Consider the following 24,705-nt stretch of genomic DNA (forward strand, 5'->3'; position numbering starts at 1 on the left):
TGGAACTGAATAGCCTTGCATCTTGCCTTAATAATCCCTCACACGTTTGCAGCTGCCTTTAGCTCTTCCAAAGTGGGTCAGGTTGCCTTCTGAGACACTTTGCCAAATCCCCCCTCCACATACTGGAATGGGAACTGGCTGGTATGTGGGCAGGGGAAAACAAGACAAAGCTTTCCTTGGGGTGGAGTGCAGAAGTAGCCCCACCTACCTCGCAGGGTTGTTGTAGGATAAAGTGGGGGAGCGGGCATTAAGTGATGTTGAGCTCTTTGCAGGAAGGAGGAGTGTGTGAGAGTTTTGTTTCGTTTTTAAAGGGTGAGGTGTTGATCGCTGAGCTGCATCCTGGTCCTTCATACATTTCTGTAGATATATTGATTTTGTACACCTATTAACCTACTTACCTACCTACCCTGGAACTTACTGCAATGGCTGTTATCATTTGAACTTCAACAAAATACTCTTTGGGGGTTACCTAATTCATATGAAATACTCCTGGAAAACTTTTCTGCTAGAGAAGGGTAGCTACTTTAAACACACTGCCTTAAAAAAGGGGAGGAAGATTGGCATAGAATTTGCATGTGCTTTGATGTATAAATGCAGCTTCAGATTTAAGTAGATTTAAATACAAGCCCTCTTGCCCCAGGGAGCGAGACTGGGAGCTGCCTGTCTGCCCAGCCTGCCTTCCAGGGGCAAACTGCAGGTGGGCCTCTCCAGGGCCCTTGCTTTATTTTCTTAGGGATCTGTATCACTGAACTGGGCATGACCAGACAGCCCTTCAGTTAGAGGAAGCCTTCAAACAGACTAGGATGGTCCTCTGTAAATCAGGACATGTGGCCACCGCAAAACGGATCAAAATATTGGAAGCGAGTGGACCAGTTCATGGAGGAGACAGTTATTGGCAGCTACTAGCCACAATGGTAAAGGGACGCGGGTGGCGCTGTGGGTTAAACCACAGAGCCTAGGACTTGCTGATCAGAAGGTTGGTGGTTCAAATCCCCGCAACAGGGTGAGCTCCTGTTGCTCAGTCTCTGCTCCTGCCAACCTAGCAGTTCAAAAGCACATCCAAGTGCAAGTAGATAAATAGGTACCACTCTGGCGGGAAGGTAAACGGCGTTTCCATGCAGTGGCATAGCGTGGGGGGTGCAGGGGGGCCGGCCGCACCGGGCGCAACATCTGGGGTTAGGGGGCGCAAATCCACGGGTTAGGGGGTGCAAATTACTTGCCTTGCCCCGGGTGCTGACAACCCACGCTACGCCACTGTTTCCATGCGCTGCTCTGGTTCGCCAGAAGCAGCTTAGTCATGCTGGCCACATGACCCGGAAGTTGTACGCCGGCTCCCTTGGTCAGTAAAGCGAAATGAGCGTTGCAACCCCAGTCGGCCACGACTGGACCTAATGATCAGGGGTCCCTTTACCTTTACCTAGCCACAATGGCTATGCTGTCTCCATAGCTGAATGCCACAGTGCTTTTTCTGGAAACCACAGAAGGGGAGACGGCCCTTGTGCTCAGATCCTGCTTGAACACTGGACCAGATGGGTCATTGGCCTGATCCAGCAGGCTCCTCTTACATTCTCAGATCTAGGGAATAAGGCCAGTTTGTCAATGAAACGTCTTGTTATATGGCGCCCCCTCCTCACAAATCTCTGAGCAGTGCAAGAGTCCAGGGGTATCAGTTGCACTTCTTGGGGACTGTGTTTACTTTAGGACAATGAGACACAGAAGTCTGTGGCATCTTTATGATCTATGGTTCATTTACGCATGTATACAGCCTGAGTCTGGATGGAGAGAGTGTGGAGCATTCACATCCCAAGACGGTCCTGTTTCTTCCCGTTGCTGCAGCCCCAGATTCCAAGAGAGCCCCCAATATCATGTGTGCTCTGCCTGCCTCCTGCCCACGCTTGCAAAATGGACCCTGTTTCGGTTTGCTTAGATTCACCCATTGAAGTGAATGGATCCGACTAACTTAGGTTCATTAATTTCAATGGGTCTACTCTGAGTCAGACTTATGTTTTAACAATGGCAGCCACCATCCAGGATGACTTTCAAGCCCTGATTCCTGGCTCAGCTGAGCTACCTTCCTGCGCAAAGTTCAATTGAATTGAATTAACTCCCTCTAAAAGAAATCAAAAGCTGTTCTTGAGTCAGATCTCTTATCGTTTTTATTAAAAGCCACATGCAATATGCTCTCATTGCACTCTCTGCTCCTCCATCCCCTCCCACCCCTCAAACACTTCCCAATTCACTGTTGCGCTATTCATTTTGGCGAAAAGCAAAATGCTCTCTGGGGAGTGATGGATAGTGGGAAATGAAGAATACGCAAGGGCTTTATTGCAGCCATCAATCTCTTCCCTCGCAGTCCCGATCAAAGCCTTTGCTTTCCCAGGCAGAGGTTAGGCAGAGGAGCAAAGGGATCGAGTTTCGGGCAAACGCAGGGCGGAGTGTGGACTCCATGCTGGGAGAGCAAGCAAGAATTTGGCTCTCACAAGGCGGTCACTGTGAGATGCCCCATTCATGCTTGGCACAGTCTGCGGCGAGACAAGGGGACCGTACAGATGGGAATGTGGATCCCTCCGGTCCAAAGGGGGAAAGGTGTAGACCAGGCACCCCCAACCTGCAGCCCTCCAGATGCTTTCGCCTACAACTCCCATAATCCCTAGCTAACAGGACCAGTGGTTAGGGATGATGGGAGTTGTAGTCCAAAACATCTGGAGGGCCAAAGGTTGGGGATGAATGGTGTAGATTCTGGCTCTGAATGTGCCACCAACAGCCTGTGCGACTTCCCCCTCAGAAATTCTGAAATCCTTTCTTGTACATCTCCTCAGATTTTGGTGATCCGAAGTCATAGAATCATAGAATTGTAGAAGGGATCCCAAGGATCATCCAGTCCAACCCCCTGCAGTGCAGGAATCCCAGTTAAAACATCCATGGCAGACGGCCATCCAATCTCTGCTTAAAATCCTCCAAGGAAGGAGAGTCCGTCACCTCCTGGGGGAGGCCGTTCCATTGTCAAACAGCTCTCATTGTCAGAAAGTTCTTCCTGATGTTCTGGACTGGCCCTCACAAGCTGCACAGTTAAACTATGGAACTTGTTCCCCATGTGATGGCCTCTGCCTCAGGCGGCATCCGAACCGAGTCTGGGGCCTGATTCTGAAGAGCCCCAGTCTGCACAGGTTCCCCTGCAACAAGCACAAGCTGAGCCGAGTCAGGGGCCTGAGCCTGCCCTGGCTCCAGATGCAGGGATTACCTCGTTGTCACATGCAGCTGCTCCACTACCAATTGGGTCAGGAGAGGCTGAGGCGGCCTCTGGGTCTAGTAACCCACCGACGTCTCCCGAGCTGCAGAGACTCAGGTCTGAGAGAAGCAGAGACCTGAGTACTCGCAGGAGGAACGCTCGCCTTCGGGCGAGGCAGGGAGGTGAGCCACTGGGGGATCAGGACCGGGCGTTACCCCGTCAGAGATAAAAGGCTGCTGGACCCTGCACCAGGTTGCGGGAGCAGCATTGCTGTTACCTGCCTATTACCCTGTGCCTGACCTAGCCTGGTGTCCTGCCTTGGCCCTGTTGGACTGACTTCTTGTGGAATCCTTGGATTCCTGGACCGCGTTGCTCCCGGGCCCAGCACACCCTAGAAGCAGTGATGGCCACCGACTTGAATGGCTTTAGATGAGGCTGAGACAAATTCATGGAGGGGAGGGCTCTCGATGGATACCAGTTGCTGTAAACCACGAGAGGGCTGCTTTTGTGCTTGAATCCTGCTTGCTGGTTTCCCTTTGGTCACCTAGTTGGCCACTGTGAGACCAGGATTTTGGACTAGATGAGCCACTGGCCTGATCCAGCAGGCCAGTTCTTTTGTTCTGATGACTGAGGACCAGTGCTCTAATTGCAGAAGAAACCCATGCCCTTCTTTTGAAACTGGCCTCCTTGTTGTTGTTTAGTCATTTAGTCGTGTCTGACTCTTCGTGACCCCATGGACCAGAGCACGCCAGGCACTCCTGTCTTCCACTGCCTCCCGCAGTTTGGTCAAACTCATGCTGGTAGCTTCGAGAACACTGTCCAACCATCTCGTCCTCTGCCGTCCCCTTCTCCTTGTGCCGTCAATCTTTCCCAACATCAGGGTTTTTTCCAGGGAGTCTTCTCTTCTCATGAGGTGGCCAAAGTATTGGAGCCTCAGCTTCAGGATTTGTCCTTCCAGTGAGCACTCAGGGCTGATTTCCTTCAGAATGGATGCGTTAGATCTTCTTGGAGTCCATGGGACTCTCAAGAGTCTCCTCCAGCACCATAATTCAAAAGCATCCATTCTTTGGCGATCAGCCTTCTTTATGGTCCAGCTCTCACTTCCATACATCACTACTGGGGAAACCATAGCTTTCACTATACAGACCTTTGCCTCCTTAGCTACTGTTTTTTAGAAATGGAGAGCGTGGTTTGGCTGAAATTGGGAGGAGTTGGGACATGGAACCCAAGAAGTGCCTGGTGAATCAGGCCCATGGCCCACTTAGTCCAGCAGCATGTTCTCATGCTTGCCAACCAGATGCCCCCCAGGGGAAGCCCACCAGCAGGATCTGAGCCCAAGAGCCCTCTCCCATGAGAATGTAAGAAGAGCCAATTTGCCCAAACCTCTTTTAAAGCCATCTTTAATCATTTTTGCTTCAGCCCCCTCCTCCGCCCTCCTCCCGAGATTCACGTAAACCTCTGTTAAGTAAAAAACAACAACAATTGGTTTGGTTCATTCTGGGTCTGGCGTTCTCCTCAGTGGAGGGTGGGTGGGCAGGAACCCAATTCAACCTGCCCTTGGTTCCTTTTAATCTCCTTGTCTCATGTCATGACCCAGACTCTCCCAAGCGAGATTTTTATGGCCACGCTCTCTATTCTCCTTTGTTTTCATCAGCTGTTGAAACAGGAGTCACTTGGAGCCAAGTTCTACAGAGTAAAGTGGGAGGGAGAAAGAGGCAGAAGGAGCGAAAGGAAAGAAAGAGTTGAGTCGGATGTGTTGAGCCTCACAGCTGCCAGAGCTGGGCGCAATGGGGGTTTAAACTCAGCAAGTTGGCCTGAATCAGCTGGGGGACAGATGCTTAATAAGAAGGGTTAAATCTATAGCTAAGAAAAAAATCTCACGCACCCCCCCCCAATTATTCTTTGCATTTATCCTGCTGGACAGAAGCAAACAGGATGTCTTCCCAAGGGCTGGTGACTGACGACCTCTCCATGGATGGCAACTTTGCTTCGGACGATAACTGGTATATATATGACCAAACAGGGGACCAGGATGAGTAAGTATTGCTAATCCATTTGTTTCCCAAGTATGATGTGTGTGTCACTGAGTGGGGAAATTCCTTTCAAATTTTGGTTTCCTATCTGCTCAGGATACACCAGTATTTACCGAATGTTTGATGCCTTTATGTCCAGCATTGTACTTTATTTGACCACTACATCTCATAGCTTGTTTGGGAGGGTGTTTTGAGAGTGTTTTCTTGGGGCAATGGCATGTGACTACATTTGATTGCCTGACATGTAAAGGTATGTAGTATCTGAGAGATAACATGCAATGGAAGTTAGTACCTTACCTTCATATTCAATGCCTGCCGAATCCATGAGTAGGTGCCAACAGATCTAAAGTACTCAAATTTTCACTGGGGGGGGGGGGGGAGAATACATTTTGGTGATGTAGCAGCATATTTGCTTTAGGTCTAAGCCATAATCTGTCTTTCACCACTACCTTGCCACAGTCCTTGGCAAAGCTGTTCTTAAAAGTCCCTATGCCAGCATTTTCTGTAATCTATTAATCCTCCTGTAGCCCCATTTATATTACTACTTTATCATGGTCTCCTCCTGGGGCAGAAATCATATCATCATATATCATATCATATCCATATTCTATATTGCTGTTAACGTGTTTTTGGAAGTAGCCTTTTCAGTTCAGCCCCAAAGCAAATTGTATTTTGAGAACTTTCACTCCTCAGATCCAAGGCATTTTGTGTGTGTGTGGGGGGGTGCATTTCATACAACTGTCCAGCCCTGCCGGGAATGCAGCTTTTTCATTTATTTGTGGCATCTGTGGCCAGTGATCCATGCAATCTGGTGCTGACGGTGGTTCTGCTCCTTAATGGAGCTCAGGACTATTCCCTCGTCATTCAGAGTGAGGGCAGGAATCATTATTTTCTGATCCTGCCCTCACTCGGATATGGTTTTGTGAATGTTTCCTGCATGGCTGCAGTGTCAATTTACTATCCTAAATACCGTACCCACCAAACAGCCTATGAACAAAGTGGTAACATTGGCAAACCCCCCCCCACACACACACAATTAGACATCAGTTTTGATGGATTGATGTGAACTGTAGATTATATCGGCTTGGATCAGTCTAAAGATTAGCGAATATGGCTTCATATTTGTTTCAATATTACCATTTCATTTTCATTTATTTTAAAAGTCTTATTTTTATTTTTCTTCTATTTTTCTGTGGGAGCAGCAAGGTCCTCTTTCTTTCTTTCTTTCTTTCTTTCTTTCTTTCTTTCTTTCTTTCTCTTATTTTTACTGGATTTTTGAAATGATAGGCAAAACAAAAGTTTAATATCACTCTCACAATAAATTTGGTGCCAATAAGAATGCTAAGCCTAAGCAATGTTATATAGAGTTTTTCAACAACAAAAAGGGAAATAAAATAAAGACCCACAGGGTCCTTTGTGGGTGCATTTTGTTGACCCCAAAATAGCCCTTTAATGTGGCCGCCAAAGGAAATGGTCTCCAGTAGGACTCCCATTTGTTCCTCTGAGCATTTGCTTTGAACCAAATGGGCTCCAATCAGTTTCGTTTTCCACTTGCTCCAAAATAAATAAAAACATGACAAGAGGCCAGCTGGATCAGGCCAGTAGCCCACCTAGTGCAAGGGGCTCAAGGTGACTTACACAGTTCTCCTCCTCCCCGTTTTCTCCTCACAACAACCCTGTGCAGTACACTAGGCTAAGACTGGCCCAATGTTGGGATTCGAACTCTGCTCTCTCCCAGTCCCAAGTCCAAGACCCTTAACTACTGCACCTAACTGGCTCTTCAGTCGGGCTGTTTGTTTTTGGTCGGGCTTTACTCATTGGTTTGAAACCTTCTGTCAAAGTCAACTGTGATTTTTGACGTGAAGCTTTAATAAATTCAAATAATGCTTTTTTGTTTTTGTTTAAAAACACAACATAGCATCCTGTTAAGGCTCTCGTTTTCTTTAATTATTTTGTTTGTCTCATAATGTTAGTTGATTGCCTTTCAAAGCTGTTCATGGGGCAATTTACATGTTTGTTTTTGTTTTGTTTTGTAAAATCCACCCTGAATTGGGGGGGGGGGACACACAACCTCTAAAACTAATAAACACGTTTAAAAAATAATAATCATAAAACAACAGGAACATAGCAACAGGATAAAATAGTGCTGACTTTCTACAAAATGAAAAACAAGGTGAAATAACCTCAGGGAGAAAGCATTTATGGGAATTGTAGAATTGTAGAGTTGAAAGAGACCCTGAGGGATATCTAGTCCAACCTTATGCAATGCAGGAATCAGAACTAACCCCAATTTACTCCAAAGCCACAGCGGAAAAAGCCCTGCTTCCTGAAGGATGACAATAATAATAGTTGCTATTATTTCTTGTTCTTCCCATGAACTGGATCTGAATGGGTCTGAAGGTGGCATCTTACTGGATCCATGTGCAACTCCCCAGGGTGGCAAACAACTGAATTGCACATAGCAGCTTCTCCAGGGAGCCCTGGGCTCCCTCCTCCTGCCCAGGTTGGCCTCTGGGTTCTCCGAGACAGGAAGAAGCGTAGGAGGGCTTCCTGTTTCAGTTGAGCCTTGCTTGAGCAATCGGGTCTCCCTGAGTTCTTGTGTGTTCCTGTTGCCTTAATTCCTGACTTCCCTCCTTGATCCTGACTCCCGGTTTATCCTTTTCAGTTCTGGCCGCTGGCTGGACTGGATTCACAGAACAGCTGCGCAGCCACTACAGGTGGGCTAAACAGGTTGCGGAATCTTTTACTGGCTTGGATTCAAGAACTAGACCAGAATCACAGCTGAACCTGATCCAAAAACCTTAGCTTGAAACAGGCATCAGGAATCACCAGATGTGCAAATGTAGAATGGACTGGCTTAACAGCAGTCCATGCGAAATGGATCTAGGGGTCTTGGTAGACCACAAGCTTAAAGTGAGTCACCGGTGATGCAGCAGCAAAAAGGCCAGTGCCATTCTAGGCTGCATCCACAGAAGTCTAGTTTCCAGATCAAGAGAAAGCGTAGTGCCACTCTATTCTGCCATGGTCAGACCACACCTGGGGTCTTGTGTCCACTTCTGGGCACCCCAGTGTAAGAAGGCTATTGCCAAGCCGGAACATGCACAGAGGCAGGTGACTGAGATGATAGAGTCTGGAATCCAAGACCTTTTGAGGAACCGTTAAGGGAACTGGGGGGACGCGGGTGGCGCTGTGGGTTAAACCACAGAGCCTCGGACATGCCGATCAGAAGGTTGGCAGTTCGAATCCCCGTGACAGGGTGAGCTCCCGTTGCTCAGTCCCTGCTCCTGCCAACCTAGCAGTTTGAAAGCACATCAAAGTGCAAGTAGATAAATAGGTACCACTCCAGCAGGAAGGTAAACGGCATTTCCGTGCGCTGCTCTGGTTCATCAGAAGCGGCTTAGTCATGCTGGCCACATGACCTGGAAGCTGTACGCCGGCTCCCTCAGCCAATAAAGCGAGATGAGCGCCGCAACCCCAGAGTCGGCCACAACTGGACTTAATGGTCAGGGGTTCCTTTACCCTTTAAGGGAACTGGGGCTGTTTCGCCTGGAGCAAAGAAGACTGGGATGTGGCCCGAGAGCCATCTTCAAATATCGAAAGGACTGTCACATGTAAGATGGAGTAAGCTTTCCTTCTGCTGCTCCAGAGGGGAAGACCTGAAGCAACAGATTTAAATGACAAGGAAGGAGATTCTGGCTAAACATCAGGAAGAACCTGCCGGCAGCAAGAGCTGTTCGACAGGGAAGGGGAATCCTTTGGGAGGTTGTGGACTCTCATTCCTGGAAGGTTTTTAAGAAGAGGTGGGATGGACCTCTGTCAAGGGTGCTTTAGCCGTGATTCTTGCATTGCAGTTGGCCTTTGGGATCCCTTCTAACCGTATAATTCTATGTTCCTAAAATGAGGTGCCGAGTGATTCAGCTGGGCTTTGCTAAACAGCATGACTAGAAGGGGGCACAAAACTCCTCTTTGCATTCAGATCCCAGGAAGGCTGGGACTTTAGCTTCATTCATCGGCTGTAACTTGATCTCTGTTTGGGTTTGGGTGAAACCAGAAGCACTGAAAAGTCACAACAAAGAGCCAAACTGTCCCTTTCTCTGGGTCAGCATCCTGATGCTCATCTGTCAAGAAAGTTTGTTCTTGTTAGACTTTATCAGGGAGGGTAAAAGGTAAAGGTAAAGGGACCCCTGACCATTAGGTCCACTCGTGGCCGACTGGGGTTGTGACGCTCATCTCGATTTACTGGCCGAGGGAGCCGGTGTACCAAGCAACAGGAGCTCACCCTATCGCGGGGATTCGAACCACCAACCTTCTGATCGGCAAGCCCTAGACTTGCAAAAAGAAAGGAGAGACCCAGTCTTGCCCTGCCCTTTAAATCCGACCAGTAGCACTGCCACAGAGCGCACCGTGGTATCTGCAAAATGCTACAGAAACAGTGGCGTGAAATATTTGTTCGCTGCCTTGCTATTACATTTATATCCCATGTTTTTCTCCAAGGAGCTCAATGTGGCATACATGGTTGTCCCCTCCCGCCACCTACATGTCCTCATTTAGGTTAGGCTGAGAGGCTAAGAATGCCCCCAAGTGAGTTTCCTAGCTGAGTAGGCAATTAAACCCTAGTTTCCCAGGCCCTAGTCCTCAATTATCCTCACCTTATCCCTATGAGGGACGCGGGTGGTGCTGTGGGTTAAACCACAGAGCCTAGGACTTGCCGATCAGAAGGTCGGCGGTTCGAATCCCTGCGACGGGGTGCGCTCCCCTTGCTGGGTTGCATTGGTTGCATGGAACTTGAGACTTAAGTTGTCAGGTTTATACGGTGCAAAGAAGGAAATGTAAAAGAGGTTGGGAGTTAAACATAAATGGAATGCAGAAATTCAGTCTATGCCATGGATGTAGAGTAGCTTAAATGAAATGGGTGAAAACACAATTGTGTGTGTGTGTGTGTGTGTGTGTGTGTGTGTGTGTGTGAGAGAGAGAGAGAGAGAGAGAGAGAGAGAGAGAGAGAGAAGCTTTGGTCCAAACAACTTAAGTATGTGTCCCAAGAACCCACAAAGAAATCCAACAGCCACAAAAACACATGCACAATTGCTGCTTCCTAAGCCAAATTCAGGGACATGGGTGGCGCTGTGGGTTAACCCACAGAGCCTAGGACTCGCCAGTCAGAAGGTCGGTGGTTCAAATACCTGCGACGGGGTGAGCTCCCGTTGCTCAGTCCCTGCTTCTGCCAATCTAGCAGTTCGAAAGCACATCAAGTGCAAGTAGATAAATAGGTACCGCTCTGGCGGGAAGGTAAACAGTGTTTCTCTGCACTGCTCTGGTTCGCCAGAAGTGGCTTAGTCCTGCTGGCCACATGACCCAGAAGCTGTACGCCGGCTCCCTCAGCCAATAAAGCGAGATGAGCGCCGCAACCCCAGAGTCGGCCACAACTGGACTTAATGGTCAGGGGTTCCTTTACCCTTTAAGGGAACTGGGGCTGTTTTGCCTGGAGCAAAGAAGACTGGGATGTGGCCCGAGAGCCATCTTCAAATATCGAAAGGACTGTCACATGTAAGATGTAGTAAGCTTTCCTTCTGCTGCTCCAGAGGGGAAGACCCAAAGCAACAGATTCAAATGACAAGGAAGGAGATTCTGGCTAAATATCAGGAAGAACCTGCCGGCAGCAAGAGCTGTTCGACAGGGAAGGGGAATCCTTTGGGAGGTTGTGGACTCTCATTCCTGGAAGGTTTTTAAGAAGAGGTGGGATGGACCTCTGTCAAGGGTGCTTTAGCCGTGATTCCTGCATTGCAGTTGGCCTTTGGGATCCCTTCTAACCGTATAATTCTATGTTCCTAAAATGAGGTGCCGAGTGATTCAGCTGGGCTTTGCTAAACAGCATGACTAGCTTCATTCATCGGCTGTAACTTGATCTCTGTTTGGGTTTGGGTGAAACCAGAAGCACTGAAAAGTCACAACAAAGAGCCAAACTGTCCCTTTCTCTGGGTCAGCATCCTGATGCTCATCTGTCAAGAAAGTTTGTTCTTGTTAGACTTTATCAGGGAGGGTAAAAGGTAAAGGTAAAGGGACCCCTGACCATTAGGTCCACTCGTGGCCGACTCTGGGGTTGCGATGCTATATCTCGATTTACTGGCCGAGGGAGCCGGTGTACCAAGCAACAGGAGCTCACCCCATCGCGGGGATTCGAACCACCAACCTTCTGATCGGCAAGCCCTAGACTTGCAAAAAGAAAGGAGAGACCCAGTCTTGCCCTGCCCTTTAAATCCGACCAGTAGCACTGCCACAGAGCGCACCGTGGTATCTGCAAAATGCTACAGAAACAGTGGCGTGAAATATTTGTTCGCTGCCTTGCTATTACATTTATATCCCATGTTTTTCTCCAAGGAGTTCAATGTGGCATACATGGTTGTCCCCTCCCACTGCCTACATGTCCTCATTTAGGTTAGGCTGAGAGGCTAAGAATGCCCCCAAGTGAGTTTCCTAGCTGAGTAGGCGATTGAACCCTAGTTTCCCAGGCCCTAGTCCTCAATTATCCTCACCTTATCCCTATGAGGGACGCGGGTGGTGCTGTGGGTTAAACCACAGAGCCTAGGACTTGCCGATCAGAAGGTCGGCGGTTCGAATCCCCGCAACAGGGTGAGCTCCCGTTGCTGGGTTGCATTGGTTGCATGGAACTTGAGACTTAAGTTGTCAGGTTTATACGGTGCAAAGAAGGAAATGTAAAAGAGGTTGGGAGTTAAACATAAATGGAATGCAGAAATGCAGTCTATGCCATGCATGTAGAGTAGCTTAAATGAAATGGGTGAAAACACAATTGTGTGTGTGTGTGTGTGTGTGTGTGAGAGAGAGAGAGAGAGAGAGAGAGAGAGAGAGAGAGAGAGAGAGAGAAAAGCTTTGGTCCAAAAAACTGAAGTATATAATCAAGAGATGTATCCCAAGAACCCACAAAGAAATCCAACAGCCACAAAAACACATGCACAATTGCTGCTTCCTAAGCCAAATTCAGGGACATGGGTGGCGCTGTGGGTTAACCCACAGAGCCTAGGACTCTCCATTCAGAAGGTTGGTGGTTCGAATACCTGCGACGGGGTGTGCTCTTGTTGCTCGGTCCCTGCTCCTGCCAACCTAGCAGTTCGAAAGCACGTCAAAGTGCAAGTAGATAAATAGGTACCGCTCCAGCGGGAAGGTAAACGGCGTTTCCGTGTGCTGCTCTGGTTCGCCAGAAGTGGCTTAGTCCTGCTGGCCACATGACCCAGAAGCTGTACGCTGGCTCCCTCAGCCATTAAAGCGAGATGAGCGCCGCAACCCCAGAGTCGGCCACAACTGGACCTAATGGTCAGGGGTCCCTTTACCTTTACCTATCCCTGTGTGGTAGGTCAGTCTGAGAGTGAGTGAGTTACTGGCCCAAGTGGCCAAGTGGGGATCCCTGGTCCTAGTCTGACACTCTTGCCATTGCACCACAGAGGGCAGGGCAGTGTAGTTCAGCTGGGTTCCCAGTGCTCTGTGTGGCTGGCAATTACCCAGGGGTGAGGGCAAGGCAGCAGGGTGCAGCAGGAGGACTTTGGGGTTGGCTCACCCCCCACCCTCTTGGAAAGAGGCAGCTAGGCAGAGCTTTGGGAAACCCAGAAAGAAACACTATCTAACCTGTGCCACCCCAACAGCCACGACTGTGCGTATCTTGAAAAAGCGACCATTCTAAAGAGTTTCTTGCTCTGTGCCACAATCCTGGCAAAACCCAACCTTGCCCGCGGCAACAACAAGTGGCCAGCGAGGTCCCTGGTTTCAGGCAGGTTGGTTTCTTCCAAGCCGATTTCCCAGTTCTTGGCAGGGTGGGGACTGGCAAGCCTCTGGTCCAGGGTGGCCAAATAAGAACATAGGAAGAGCCTGTGGGGTCAGACCAGTGGCCCATCTAGTCCAGCTTCCTGTTCTCACAGCAGCCAGACAGATCATAGAATTGTAGAATGATAGAGTTGGAAGGCACCACAAGGGTCATCTAGACTCACCCCCTGCAATGCAGGAAACCAGCAAGGAGGACCCGAGCACAAGAGTCTCCTATCCTGTGGCTTCCAGCAACTGGCATTGAGAAGCAGTCCTGCTCCGACTGTGGAGGCTGAGCAGAGCCACCATGTGACCCTCAAGTCCTCTCTAGAGCAAGGGTCAGCAACCTTTTGCAGCTGTGGGCCGGTCTACTGTCCCTCAGACCATGTGGGGGGCAGACTATATTTTGAAAAACAGCCTTGGTCCAGTATACCTGAAGGAGCGTCTCCACCCCCATCGTCCAGCTCTGAGGGCCTTCTGGCGGTTCCCTCACTGCGAGAAGCCAAGTTACAGGGAACCAGGCAGAGGGCCTTCTCGGTGGTGGCCCCCTCCCTGTGGAACGCCCTCCCACCAGATGTCAAAGAGAACAACAACTACCAGACTTTTAGAAGACATTTAAAGGCAGCCCTGTTTAGGGAAGCTTTTAATGTTTAAGAGACTATTGTATTTTAATATTCTGTTGGAAGCTGCCCAGAGTGGCTGGGGAAACCCAGTCAGATGGGTGGGGTATAAATAAATAAATAAATAAATAAATAAATAAATAAATAAATAAAAATGATCGAATTCCTATGCCCCACAAATAACCCAGAGATGCATTTTAAATAAAAGCACACATTCTACTCATGTAAAAACACGCTGATTCCTGGACCGTCCACGGGCCAGATTGAGAAGGCAATTGGGCCGGATCCAGCCCCTGGGCCATAGGTTGCCTATGCCTGCTCTAGTGGGTCCCTAGAGCAGGGACCCACGGTAAGGGCCACTTACGTTCCTCTGACCACGTTTGCGTGTGTCCACCACCCCCGCTCTGTAGCTTCTGGAAGGTTGTCCATGGTGAGTTGTGGCCCATGAGATGAAAGGGCTTCCTCATCTCCGCCTTCTTCTAAGGCCTCCCAATTCCCAGAGTGCAGGGCCAGCCCAAGACATTTTGGCACCTGAGGTGACCCATAAAAGGCAATCCTCCTCCCCACCAGAAAAGAAGGGGTGAGTGAAGATCTACACCAGGAACAAGGGGGAGATTGTAGTTGGACATGGGGATCTGCTGCCTCTGTGGATTCTGCCGCCTGAGGCGGTGACCTCACCTTGCCTCATGGGTGGGCCGGCCCTGCCAGAGCGCCCTATGGAGAGAGGCTGACTGTTAAACCCCTCTGGGAACTGTAGTTTTGTGAGAGGAACAGGGCTCTCAGCACCCACAACAAACTGCAGCTCCCAGCATTCTTTGGGGGCAGCCATGACGGTCTAAAGTGGTGTCCTAGCACTTTCAGTGCAGGGCATGAGCCTGGCTTAAGTGGGCTCCACCTGCCATTGGCTCTGATGCCCCCCAAGAGGCTCCAGCTCATAGCTGTCAACTTTTCCCTTTTCTTGCGAGGAATCCTATTCGGAATAAGGGAATTTCCCTTAAAAAAGGGGAAAGTTGACAGCTATGCTCCAGCTGCCCTGGTGCTCCTTTGCTCATTGTTTGCAAATAGCTGCTTGGCTCCATCTCCTGATTCCATCCAGCCTTTTCTATGACAAGGGGGTAGGTGCCCGGTCAACTTCTCCACCCTTTTCGGCCCCCCGCTGCTTAGCAAAGTCCTCTCCCTCCCTCCCTCCCTCCCTCCCTCCTTCCCTCCCTCCAGTAATGTCCCTTGGGACCCACCTGAACTAATTCCTTATCCGCCATGGTGCATTTCCCAGCTCTTCAAATAAATTTCCACGGTTCTCCATCTCCCTTAGTTGAACCGTGTTATGCATATTTAGCGCCTTTAATCTCTTGCTCACAAAACCAGTTCTTTTAACACCCCTTCGGTTAATTTGGTGCTCCTTTTTTAAAAAAAATCCTTTTAATTTTAATATATATTGCCTCCCATTAACATAAGATATGTAAGCTCTGCCCTCAAACCCCTATTTCCCAAGGAACCATAAAATGGCTTTGCATGCATGACATAGATTTATCTCCCTGCTTGGTTAATATAGTGGCACACATATACCAGAGGTTTCCTAGAATAAGTATTTTACCCCCTGAGGGTGGAATCCTTGTGCAAAATCCTCCTTTTAGCTGGGCACAACTTATTGGATTCCGTTTTACACGTTTGCGTGTTCAGACCCAGAAACCTCCCCCCTAAATAAATTCACACTTGACTCAAATTTTTTGTTTGGTTTTTGGCAGAATTTAGGCCACAACTTTATTGATAACAGAAAGTGACTGGTTTTACAGGCTCTGGTTTGACTAGCTCCCTGCCATGCAGGTAGCGCTGACCCAGAGCACCATCATAGGTCAGCTAAGGGTGAACACCTGGATAAGCGGAAAGCCGGGAACGGGCTAACTCCGCCACCCAAATGTCCCCCTGGACTCAGGCACGGGCACAACCCCCTCACAGGGGTTGACCAAACCATCAAGTCCCTGGGTTCCTTTAATGGAATACCCTTCACATCGGGATGGTGAGAGCGTTCTCCCATCCCTATCACCTGAACCAGAGCCTATCCATAACCTTACAAGTTGTGACGATTTGCTACGCAGCAGGTGAAACCCAAATGGCAACAGCCAATCAGCCAAGTGAGGAAAATTCCTGCCGTGCCCCTGTCCCAATGACAGATGACGGCATAGCAAGATCAAGCGCAAAATGCCCTAAAAGTTGGGAGAGGTGGGCGGGTGTTCCGAATGCATGTGCCGAAAGAGGAAGCTCTGGGTCACGTGCATGGGCATAAATAGGTCTCTCGAACCGTTTGGACTGCGTCCCATTGGCCAGATTGCACCCAGCTTCGAGGGACCTACCAGTCGGGTGTTGTGGCTGACCATTTGTACCCACCCACAACCCAGGGTGTTGCTTGTCCAGTTCTCACCACAATACATGCCCTCTTTAAGGGAGTTCCATAGTCTAACTGTGCACCTCTTGAAGTGAATGTTATTTTAAACATTTGCTTTTCTCTTTCATATAGCATGACTCCTGAAGTTATCCCAGACTGCCATCCCACCATCCCTTATGACCTCTACCATGCCTGCATGGCTCCAGTATCAGTAAGTATTTCCCAAGTCGTCTCCTGCTCATGGAGCTCACAGACAATTTTTCAAGAAGATGAAGTCACACTGGAGACATCGCTGTGAGCAGGGAAGAGGAGAGGGGTTGCTAACTTGCCTGCAAAGTTTAATTTCATTTGTGAGTGACATTTGTGAAACTTAAACTGAAATGTTAGGTCAACTATTTTCTATAGCATTGGTGTATCATGTTTCTCGTTTATGTAAAAGGTCTTCCGTTGTTATTCTTTTATAGAGCTGAAGCATAATGGTGGATACTAATTGATCTATTCTAAAATATTTCTAAACTGCTTAATATTTTTTTTAAAAAAATGTTAGGGGTATATGGCAGTATGAAACATAACAAGACCCTAAAATCATCTAATGAAGCAGAGCTTTAGAAGTACCATACCCAACTACCAAAGCCGATGCAAATGGTTTGTCTCTGCAAAGCAAGTAATTGAAGTTGCTTCATGTACAATGGAGAAAAGGGATTTCCAGAGTGTAGGAGAAACAGTGGAAAATGTCTGTTTTCAAGTCAGCACTCTAATGTATTTCGTAGTCAAGTAAAAGTAAAATGAAATCAACATCTCAGGGCCATCTCATGAGGGCCCTGCTATAAACCCATAAGCCCTTGGCTCCTGGAGCTGCCACATTTTATATTTATCAAGATGGAATAGAGCTGTGCAAACAACAGTCTTTGTTGCTCTCATTGAATCCACACCACTTCCTCTCTTGCAGCTGGCTGTCTTGCTGATTCTCTCTCTGCTGGTGAAGCGGAAGAAACTCTATAAAAATTGTTGGGATGGAGCCCCAGGACTTCTAAGGTACCCTCCACGGCCCAGATGCAGCTTAGGGATGGAGGACATTGTCTTTTGCTGTCTCTGAGCTAAGATTGACAATTGTCATTTGTCAGGTTGTGAGTTCTTAAGGTGGCAAATTGGAGGGGCGTGTGATTGTGGTAGGACCATCAAAGGCAAAGGCAGGTCCAAGAGGTCCTTCCCGTTGGCTGGCATGTGTGTGGGCTGCACGAGCATTGCCCTACATAGTTCTTTGCTGCCCCCCATGTAGTAGAAGGTGAACAATTCATGGAAAAATAAGCAGATTTATGTGGGTCGGGCTAATGAGCACAATGTAATGTATGCAGGTTGTGGAAGGCTTGCTTATACATTTCTATGCCACCTTTCCTCCAAGGAGCTCAATATGGCACATATGAAATGCCCCCCTCCCCGTCTGATAACAACAACCCTGCAAGGTAGATCAGGCTCAGGGGCAGTGACTGGCCCCCAGAGTCACACCCAGGGAGCTTCATAGCTGGGTGAGGGATTTGAACCCAGGTCTCTTCCAGGTCCTAGCCCTCACTTAATCTCCACAACAACCCTGTGTAGTAGGTCCTGCTGAGAGGCAGGAACTGCCCCCCCCCCCAGGTCACACCCAGTGAGTTTCATGCTGGAGTAGAGATTTGAACCCTGGTCTCTCCCAGGTCTTAGTCCAACGTTCTAGCCACTATGCAACTAGTAAAATGGATGTGTATACACCTGGGTAGGGAGGCTACTTCAAGCGGAGGGCCACATTCTCTTGTGAACAGCCTTCCAGGGGCCACATACTAGTGGGAGGAAAAAGTGGCTCGTCCCACCCTCCTTCCAGAGAAGCAGGGGAAGAGCAGGCTCTGTGAGGGATGTGGCAACAGGGACCATGGCATGGGCACACTTTCCAGGATTGCACTGTTGCACCTCTCTGTGCCCTTTGGTGGGAGGGGCAGCCCACAGCTCAGCGGTAGAGCATCTGCCTTGCATGCAAAAGGTCCCTGTCTCAAAATAACAACACCCTAGTGGTCCCGGGCCCTAAGGAAGTTAGATTGGCTTCGACCAGAGCCAGGGCCTTTTCAACTCTGGCTCCAACCTGGTGGAACGCTCTGCCTCATGAGACCAGGGCCCTGCAGGATCTGATTTCTTTCTGCAGGGCCTGTAAGACAGAGTTGTTCCGCCTGGCCTTTGGCTTGGAGCCAATTTGATTCCCTCCCTCTCTTTCTTCTTCTTCTTTTTTTTTCTTTTTTTCTTTTCCTTCTCCTCCTGCGATGAGGCTACATTTTAATATTTTAATGTTCCATTATTTTAATGTTGTATTTTATTTTTGTTTTTAAGTTTGTAATCATTCATCTTGTTTTTATTATTGCTTGTAAGCCGCTCTGAGCCCAGCCTTGGCTGGGGAGGGCGGGGTATAAATAAAAAATTATTATTATTATTATTATTATTATTATTATTATTATTATTATTATTGCGGTCATCTCCGGAAAAGAGCCAGGTCGCAGGTGACACATAAGGGCCCTTCATTGCTCTAGACGCTGGACAGTCACTGCCAGTTAGAGCAGGAAATATTGCCTAAGCGGCTATTGGGCAGTTTCCTAGGCCACCTGAGTTCAGCCATTCACACCTGCACATAACAAGTGAGCGTGAAAAGCTCAGGTGTATTTGGCTTCTCCTACCTGGGTGCCATTTTGGGAAACAACCAAAGTCATTTGTGCAGATTCTTGTCCATGCACAGCATGAATTCATTGAGCACACTCCATCTTTCCAAAAGCTAAACACTGAAATGGTGTGGGTACACGTTAGTCTCCACTCTGGGCCTGCGGTGTGTCTGCAAGTCTGCAGAGTTTGTGGGGAGGGCAGCCCTTCTGCAGAGATGTTCCGCTGGTGCAAATGGGTCCTTTTTTTAATCATTCTTGTCTTTGTTCCTCCTTAAGCCCTGTGCATTTCTTGGAAGAGGAAGGTCACAAGGGGCTCTCTGTGGCAGTTTTTGGCATCCTCTTCTCCTCCTTATGCATCCTGGTTCTGGATAGCGACCCTCTGCCCTTCATCTCCGGCTCCTCGACCCACAATCGAGGTAACACTGAGAGTTGTTGTTATTATTATTATTATTATTATTATTATTATTATTATTATTATTATTTATATCCTCCTTTTCACTAGACCAGGACTCAAGGCAGCTTACATAAATCAAAACAACCCAGATAAAATGTTGTTGTTGTTGTTGTTTAGTCGTTTGGTCGTGTCCGACTCTTCATGACCCCATGGACCAGAGCACGCCAGGCACTCCTGTCTTCCACTGCCTCCCACAGTTTGGTCAAATTCATGCTGGTAGCTTCGAGAACACCATCCAACCATCTCGTCCTCTGTCGTCCCCTTCTCCTTGTGCCTTCAATCTTTCCCAACATCAGGGTCTTTTCCAGGGAGTCTTCTCTTCTCATGAGTATTGGAGCCTCAGCTTCAGGATCTGTCCTTCCAGTGAGCACTCAGGGCTGATTTCCTTCAGAATGGAGAGGTTTGATCTTCTTTTGCAGTCCATGGGACTCTCAAGAGTCTCCTCCAGCACCATAATTCAAAAGCATCAATTCTTCGGCGATCAGCCTTCTTTATGGTCCAGCTCTCACTTCCATACTGGCCAGATAAAATACAGAAAGCTAAAAACTTACACAAGAGAATCATTTAAAAGTAGTTAAACTCTAGTAGAATTAAAGTGATATAAAGCCAAATCTATTAAAACACAGATATTAAGAATGGCAAAGCACTATAAAAAGCCCTTTCCTTTACAAAACAATTGCTTCCCCAAAGCATGTCAGAACAGAGCCGTCTTCACCTCCCAATGGAAGGACCACAAGGAGGGAGCCAGTCCAGCTTCTCCAGGAAGGGACTTCCAAAGTTGTCTGGGAGCAGCCACAAAGAAGGCCCTGCCCTATGTCCCCACCAAGCATGCCTGTGAGGGTGGCAAGACCAAGAGAAGCCCCCCCCCCCAACCTCAGAGCACAGGCAGGTTTATATGGGAGAATACAGTCTTTCACAGAGCCTGGGCCTAAGCTGTATAGGACTTTATAGCCCTGTATAGTCATAACCTGGTTGCCTCCATGGGCACAGGAGAGACCCCTTCTTCAATGGCCTACTACACCATCCTTTTTTAATTTTGTGTATTGTTCGCCACTCTGGAGACCTTCAGGGCTCCAAAAGCTGCATTGTGTCTGCAAGATTTATACATTGAGAATGTGAAGACCCCTGCTGTATCGGAGCCAAGATCCAGCATCTGGCTTCTTGCAGTGGCCGAACAGTTGGCTCCAGGCAGAAAAGGCCCAAAATTGAGAGAAATGCAACTTTTGAAGTACGTTATATATTGTTTCAGGAAGTGCAAATTAGGCAGAATCACCTTTAAATCTAAAAATGATTCTGCCTAATTTGCACTTCCTGAAACAACATACAACGTACTTCAAAAGTTGCATTTCTCTCAACTTTGCAATGCAAATGCATATTCTAGGGTAAAGTGTACATAAAATGTATATATCTGTTAAAATAGCATACAAAAATGTATTATGTATGGGGAAATGGAACCCCATTCGTTCGTTCATTCATTGATTCATTCATTAGGTTTCTATACTGCCCTTCATCATAAGATCTCAGTTGTGCATATTAGGGGAAATGACCAATTGAGAGGGTCAGGTGAAAAAGGGGGGCCCTATCAGGCCCCCACCAGGCCAGCAGAACAAGTGTGCCCATTTCCCAGCTGCTGCCTCGACTCTCAAGCCTCCTGTTGCCGGCAGCTGCCTGGCTGCACACTTTGACAAAGCCTTTGCAGGGCTTGGGGTGGCAATGGCTAGGACTGATGGGAGGAGTCCTCTGAAATCTCTGAAGGGCACCAGGTTTGGAGAATCTGCCCCAGAGCTGACATATGTCACCCCTTCCATTTTAATATAATCATGTTTTGTTTCCGTTATCACAGAGCACTAGATGACTCTTAAGAGCTGCTCCATTGTGCAACTGTGTGTATGTGTGCACAGATTTAATGAACACACTGTGGACACACAATTTGCGTGGTTGGAGTTCCCCAGACATGGTGTAAATGGGTGTTTTTAAATATGAACACACACATACCACTCATTAATCCTGCAGAGCTCAGCCATGGAGAATTCCTTATCTGTTCTACAGGGTGTTTCCTAAACTGATGTGGTAGCTGGAGGGCAGGAGGCTAGACCAGACCGTACATTTCCAGATCTCTCACCAAGGCATGGCTGGGAGCAATTTGGGAATGCCAGGAATCCATTCCGGGGCAATGCCCCACAAATGATGGAAGGGTTCAAGGGATAGATGGAAGCTCAGGAGAGGGAAGAAATTCAACTGAGTTCACATTTAAAGGTGAACCTGCCTGATTTACACTTCCTGAAACAATATGTAAACTGAAACACTGCTTTCTTTCTTTCTTTTTTTTTAAAAATTGCACTTCTCTTAATTGTGCAATTCAGAGCAAAAGTGTGTATATAAGACGAAAATGTGCATAAATGCATATATTAGTGAACAAATATCCTTGCTCCTGAGGGCAGTTGCTTGCAAGGATATGTACCATACATTAGGAAAAACAGCATACAGAAAATGTGTAATTAAGAGAAATAATCACTAAAATGTTGACAGGTTTTCATGAGGACTTTAAAAAAGAGAGAGAATTTGCAGGCTGATGTGTCAGTGCAGAGAACTAAACTTTAAGAAAGTGGACCTTTAAGAAATTTGCCCATCCCTATCATACAATCCTGGAACTGCAGAGTCAAAGTCCAAGCCCTTGCAATGCAGGAACCCCTAAACTAGAAGCCGGGACACGGATGGTGCTGTGAGTTAAACCGCAGAGCCTAGGACTTGCCGATCAGAAGGTCGGCGGTTCGAATCCCCGCGGTGGGGTGAGCTCCTGTTGCTCTGTCCCAGCTCCTGCCAACCTAGCAGTTCAAAAGCACTTCAAAGTGCAAGTAGATAAATAGGTACCGCTCTGGCGGGAAGGTAAACGGCGTTTCCGTGTGCTGCTCTGCTTCGCCAGAAGCGGCTTAGTCATGCTGGCCACATGACCCGGAAGGTGTACGCTGGGTCCCTCAGCCAGTAAAGTGAGATGAGTGTCGCAACCCCAGAGTCGGCCATGACTGGACCTAATGGTCAGGGGTCCCTTTACCTTTACCTTAAACTAGAAGCCACACTGCCTTGGCAGCTTAAGCACCAGCACCTGTCTTTCTTCCAAGGGAATAGCTTTCCAAGGAGTTCTTTTGCATGGGGGAAACTGATGCGGCATCTTCAAGGGACGTTTGTGGGAGCCCCATTGCTGACTCCACCCTGCATGCTCTCAGCATGGCCTGCCTTGCTGAATTGCCTCTGTTTGCTGTCCAGCTGAGGCTCTTAACCTCTGCCCTTCTCTCCCCCTTGATCTCCCTCTCCAGAGTACTGGAAGATCATGGCTTTGCTCTATTACCCTGCCTTCTACTACCCCTTAATTGCATGTGCTACGGTCAGGCACAGAGCTGGGTACTTCTTGGGCTGCCTGCTGTCCTGGTGCCATTGCGTGGTCCATCTCTGGCAGAAGGTGGAATGCCCTCAGTCGCCCAAGGTAAAGACAACCGGGGAGGCTTGGAAGGCCCTAAGGTTTGGTTGGCATGGGCCAGTTCTAAATGGCTGCAAGGAGGAAGCCCGTTCCTGGAGAGACTGGCTGCTGCTTTGCAGGAGGGGTGGGCAAGAGAACCTACCCATGTTCTGAGCAATATATGATGCCCATAATGGCACCATAGCTGTGTGTGCCTGGCCCATCTTGCAGACCTCAAGACCCAACCGTTGGCAAAGAAAGGGCTTGCTGGGAATCAGGAGTGAGGCAAGGAGCCTCTTCAAGGGCTTTCAGCTCAGGGTCTACTGACAGGGTGTGAAAGCAGAGGGCCCACCTGCAGGTGGTACCAGAGGCAATCAACAAATTCTAGCATTGTCCCAACCTCCTCTTCCTCCCTGCTGGGTTCTGCAAGGGTTGTAGGAACTTGCTGGAGTTATCCAGCAGGGGGAGAGTTGTCGCTTGTAATGGGATTTATGAGTTGAACACAGGTTTGTCTTTCTTGCAGCCATTCTCTTTGTCTCTGCTCAGATTTATAGGTACTATTCCCTGCTTTCTTATCTCCCCATCATCCTGTGCCTTGTGGTTCTGAGCCTTTGGTATCCTGCACAGCTTGTCAAGAGCTTCAGGGAGCAGAAGAGGAAGAAAGTGACGGTGGAGGTAAGGCATGGCAACGTCCCTGGGTCAAACTAGAGGAAGATACGTCTCCGGGTGCTGGTGTAGACTGAGCGGAGCAGGGATGGGGAACCTCATCTCCTCCAGATGCTTAATTATAAGAGTACTTGCAAACCAATATATAACACACACATATGGTTTACACAACAATGAAAACACAAAAGCCGTACACAGTTAAAAACATTCAAAAGGCTAGAAACAGACCACTATTAACTAAGGTGGAAAGATGCATTCTTAATTGCTTGCCCAGCAGAATAGAAAAGTTTCCAGTAGGTGTTTCATAGTGGGCACAGAAAGCATCTGCTGAATCTCCAGTGGCAGAGAGTTCCACAGGGCTAGGCCAATGACACTAAAGGCTCAGTTGCTTGTTGTTGTCAAGTGAGCTTCACCAACTTGGGTGAACCACATTCCTGCAGGTGATCTCAGTGGGATAGAAGGGTTCAGGCCATAGCTGTCAACCTTCCCTTTTTTGGCAGGAAATTCCCTTATTCCAGCGCCGTTTCCCACTGCTATCCCAGATTGTTAGATATCCCGTAGACTGTCCCCGGGACAGGTGAGGCTGCTGATCCCTTATTTTCAAATCTGAAAGTTGACAGCTATGGTTCAGGCAAACCCTGGACCTAAGTTGTTTGGGGCTTTATAAATTAATGCTAGGACCTTACACCTGTCTCAGTAGTAGATGGGCAGCTAGTGCAGCTGTCAGCAATCTGGTCACAACATTTTGCACCAGCTGGAGCATCTGAACCAGGACCAAGGGCAGTTCCACACAGAGTGCATTGTGGTAGTTCAGCCTCAAGGCTTATGCGTGAACTACAATTCTGAGACTCCAACCCCCATTGGCCTCTGCTAGGATGTCCAAGGTTTGGGGTGATGGGAGTTGTGGTCCAACAAATCCCTAGAGGGCCACAGGCTCAGCCTCTTCATCCCTGGAACAGAAAGGACCTTAGCACAAGAAAACAGACATTCTGCAAAGCAAAAGCCTTACTTTATTCCTGGGACGTGGGTAGTGTGCATGGCTTTGTCACGAGGCCAGCGGTGGACAGAGCCCATCTTCCCTAACCATTGGCCATGCTGGCTTGGGCTGAAGGGAGCTGAGAGTCAGAAGGACAGAATAATTCTCAGGTAAGGAAGTGTTGGGAACATCAGCAGGCACCCTTTGTTTCAGCTTTTAAATTCCTGATGGAAGCAGGCAGTGAATAATACATATTCCACAACTGTTAGCTGATTACTGATTTTAACTTTTTCATGCAGTTTTTACTGTATGGTTTTACATGCTCTTGTTGTAAACTGCTCTGATTATGAATTACCTTTATGAATAAAGGTAAAGGGACCCCTGACCATTAGGTCCAGTCGTGGCC

General features: G+C 48.2%; 2 protein-coding genes across 3 annotated transcripts in view; one reads left to right on the top strand and one right to left on the bottom strand.

Annotated features, from left to right (window-relative positions):
- The window catches only part of PML (PML nuclear body scaffold), a 281,106-nt gene that overhangs the window by 165,075 nt on the left and 91,326 nt on the right, over positions 1–24,705 (bottom strand). The gene's annotated exons all lie outside the window — the stretch shown is intronic.
- Positions 1–24,705, top strand: part of STRA6 (signaling receptor and transporter of retinol STRA6) — a 53,267-nt gene that overhangs the window by 7,204 nt on the left and 21,358 nt on the right. The window contains exons 2-7 of one of the 2 annotated variants that reach the window (XM_081876286.1): positions 5,154–5,265; positions 16,207–16,285; positions 17,024–17,109; positions 19,026–19,165; positions 22,518–22,684; positions 23,204–23,332. In XM_081876286.1, coding sequence (XP_081732412.1) covers positions 5,165–5,265; positions 16,207–16,285; positions 17,024–17,109; positions 19,026–19,165; positions 22,518–22,684; positions 23,204–23,332 — 702 coding nt within the window. In that variant the 5' untranslated portion in view covers positions 5,154–5,164. Of the gene's footprint in view, positions 1–4,780; positions 5,266–16,206; positions 16,286–17,023; positions 17,110–19,025; positions 19,166–22,517; positions 22,685–23,203; positions 23,333–24,705 lie in introns of those variants that run through there. The other variant, XM_081876287.1, reaches the window with a different exon arrangement.

Source organism: Podarcis erhardii (assembly GCF_964252035.2).
Source record: "Podarcis erhardii genome assembly, chromosome: 9".
In the NCBI taxonomy this organism is placed as follows: Eukaryota; Metazoa; Chordata; class Lepidosauria; order Squamata; family Lacertidae; genus Podarcis; species Podarcis erhardii.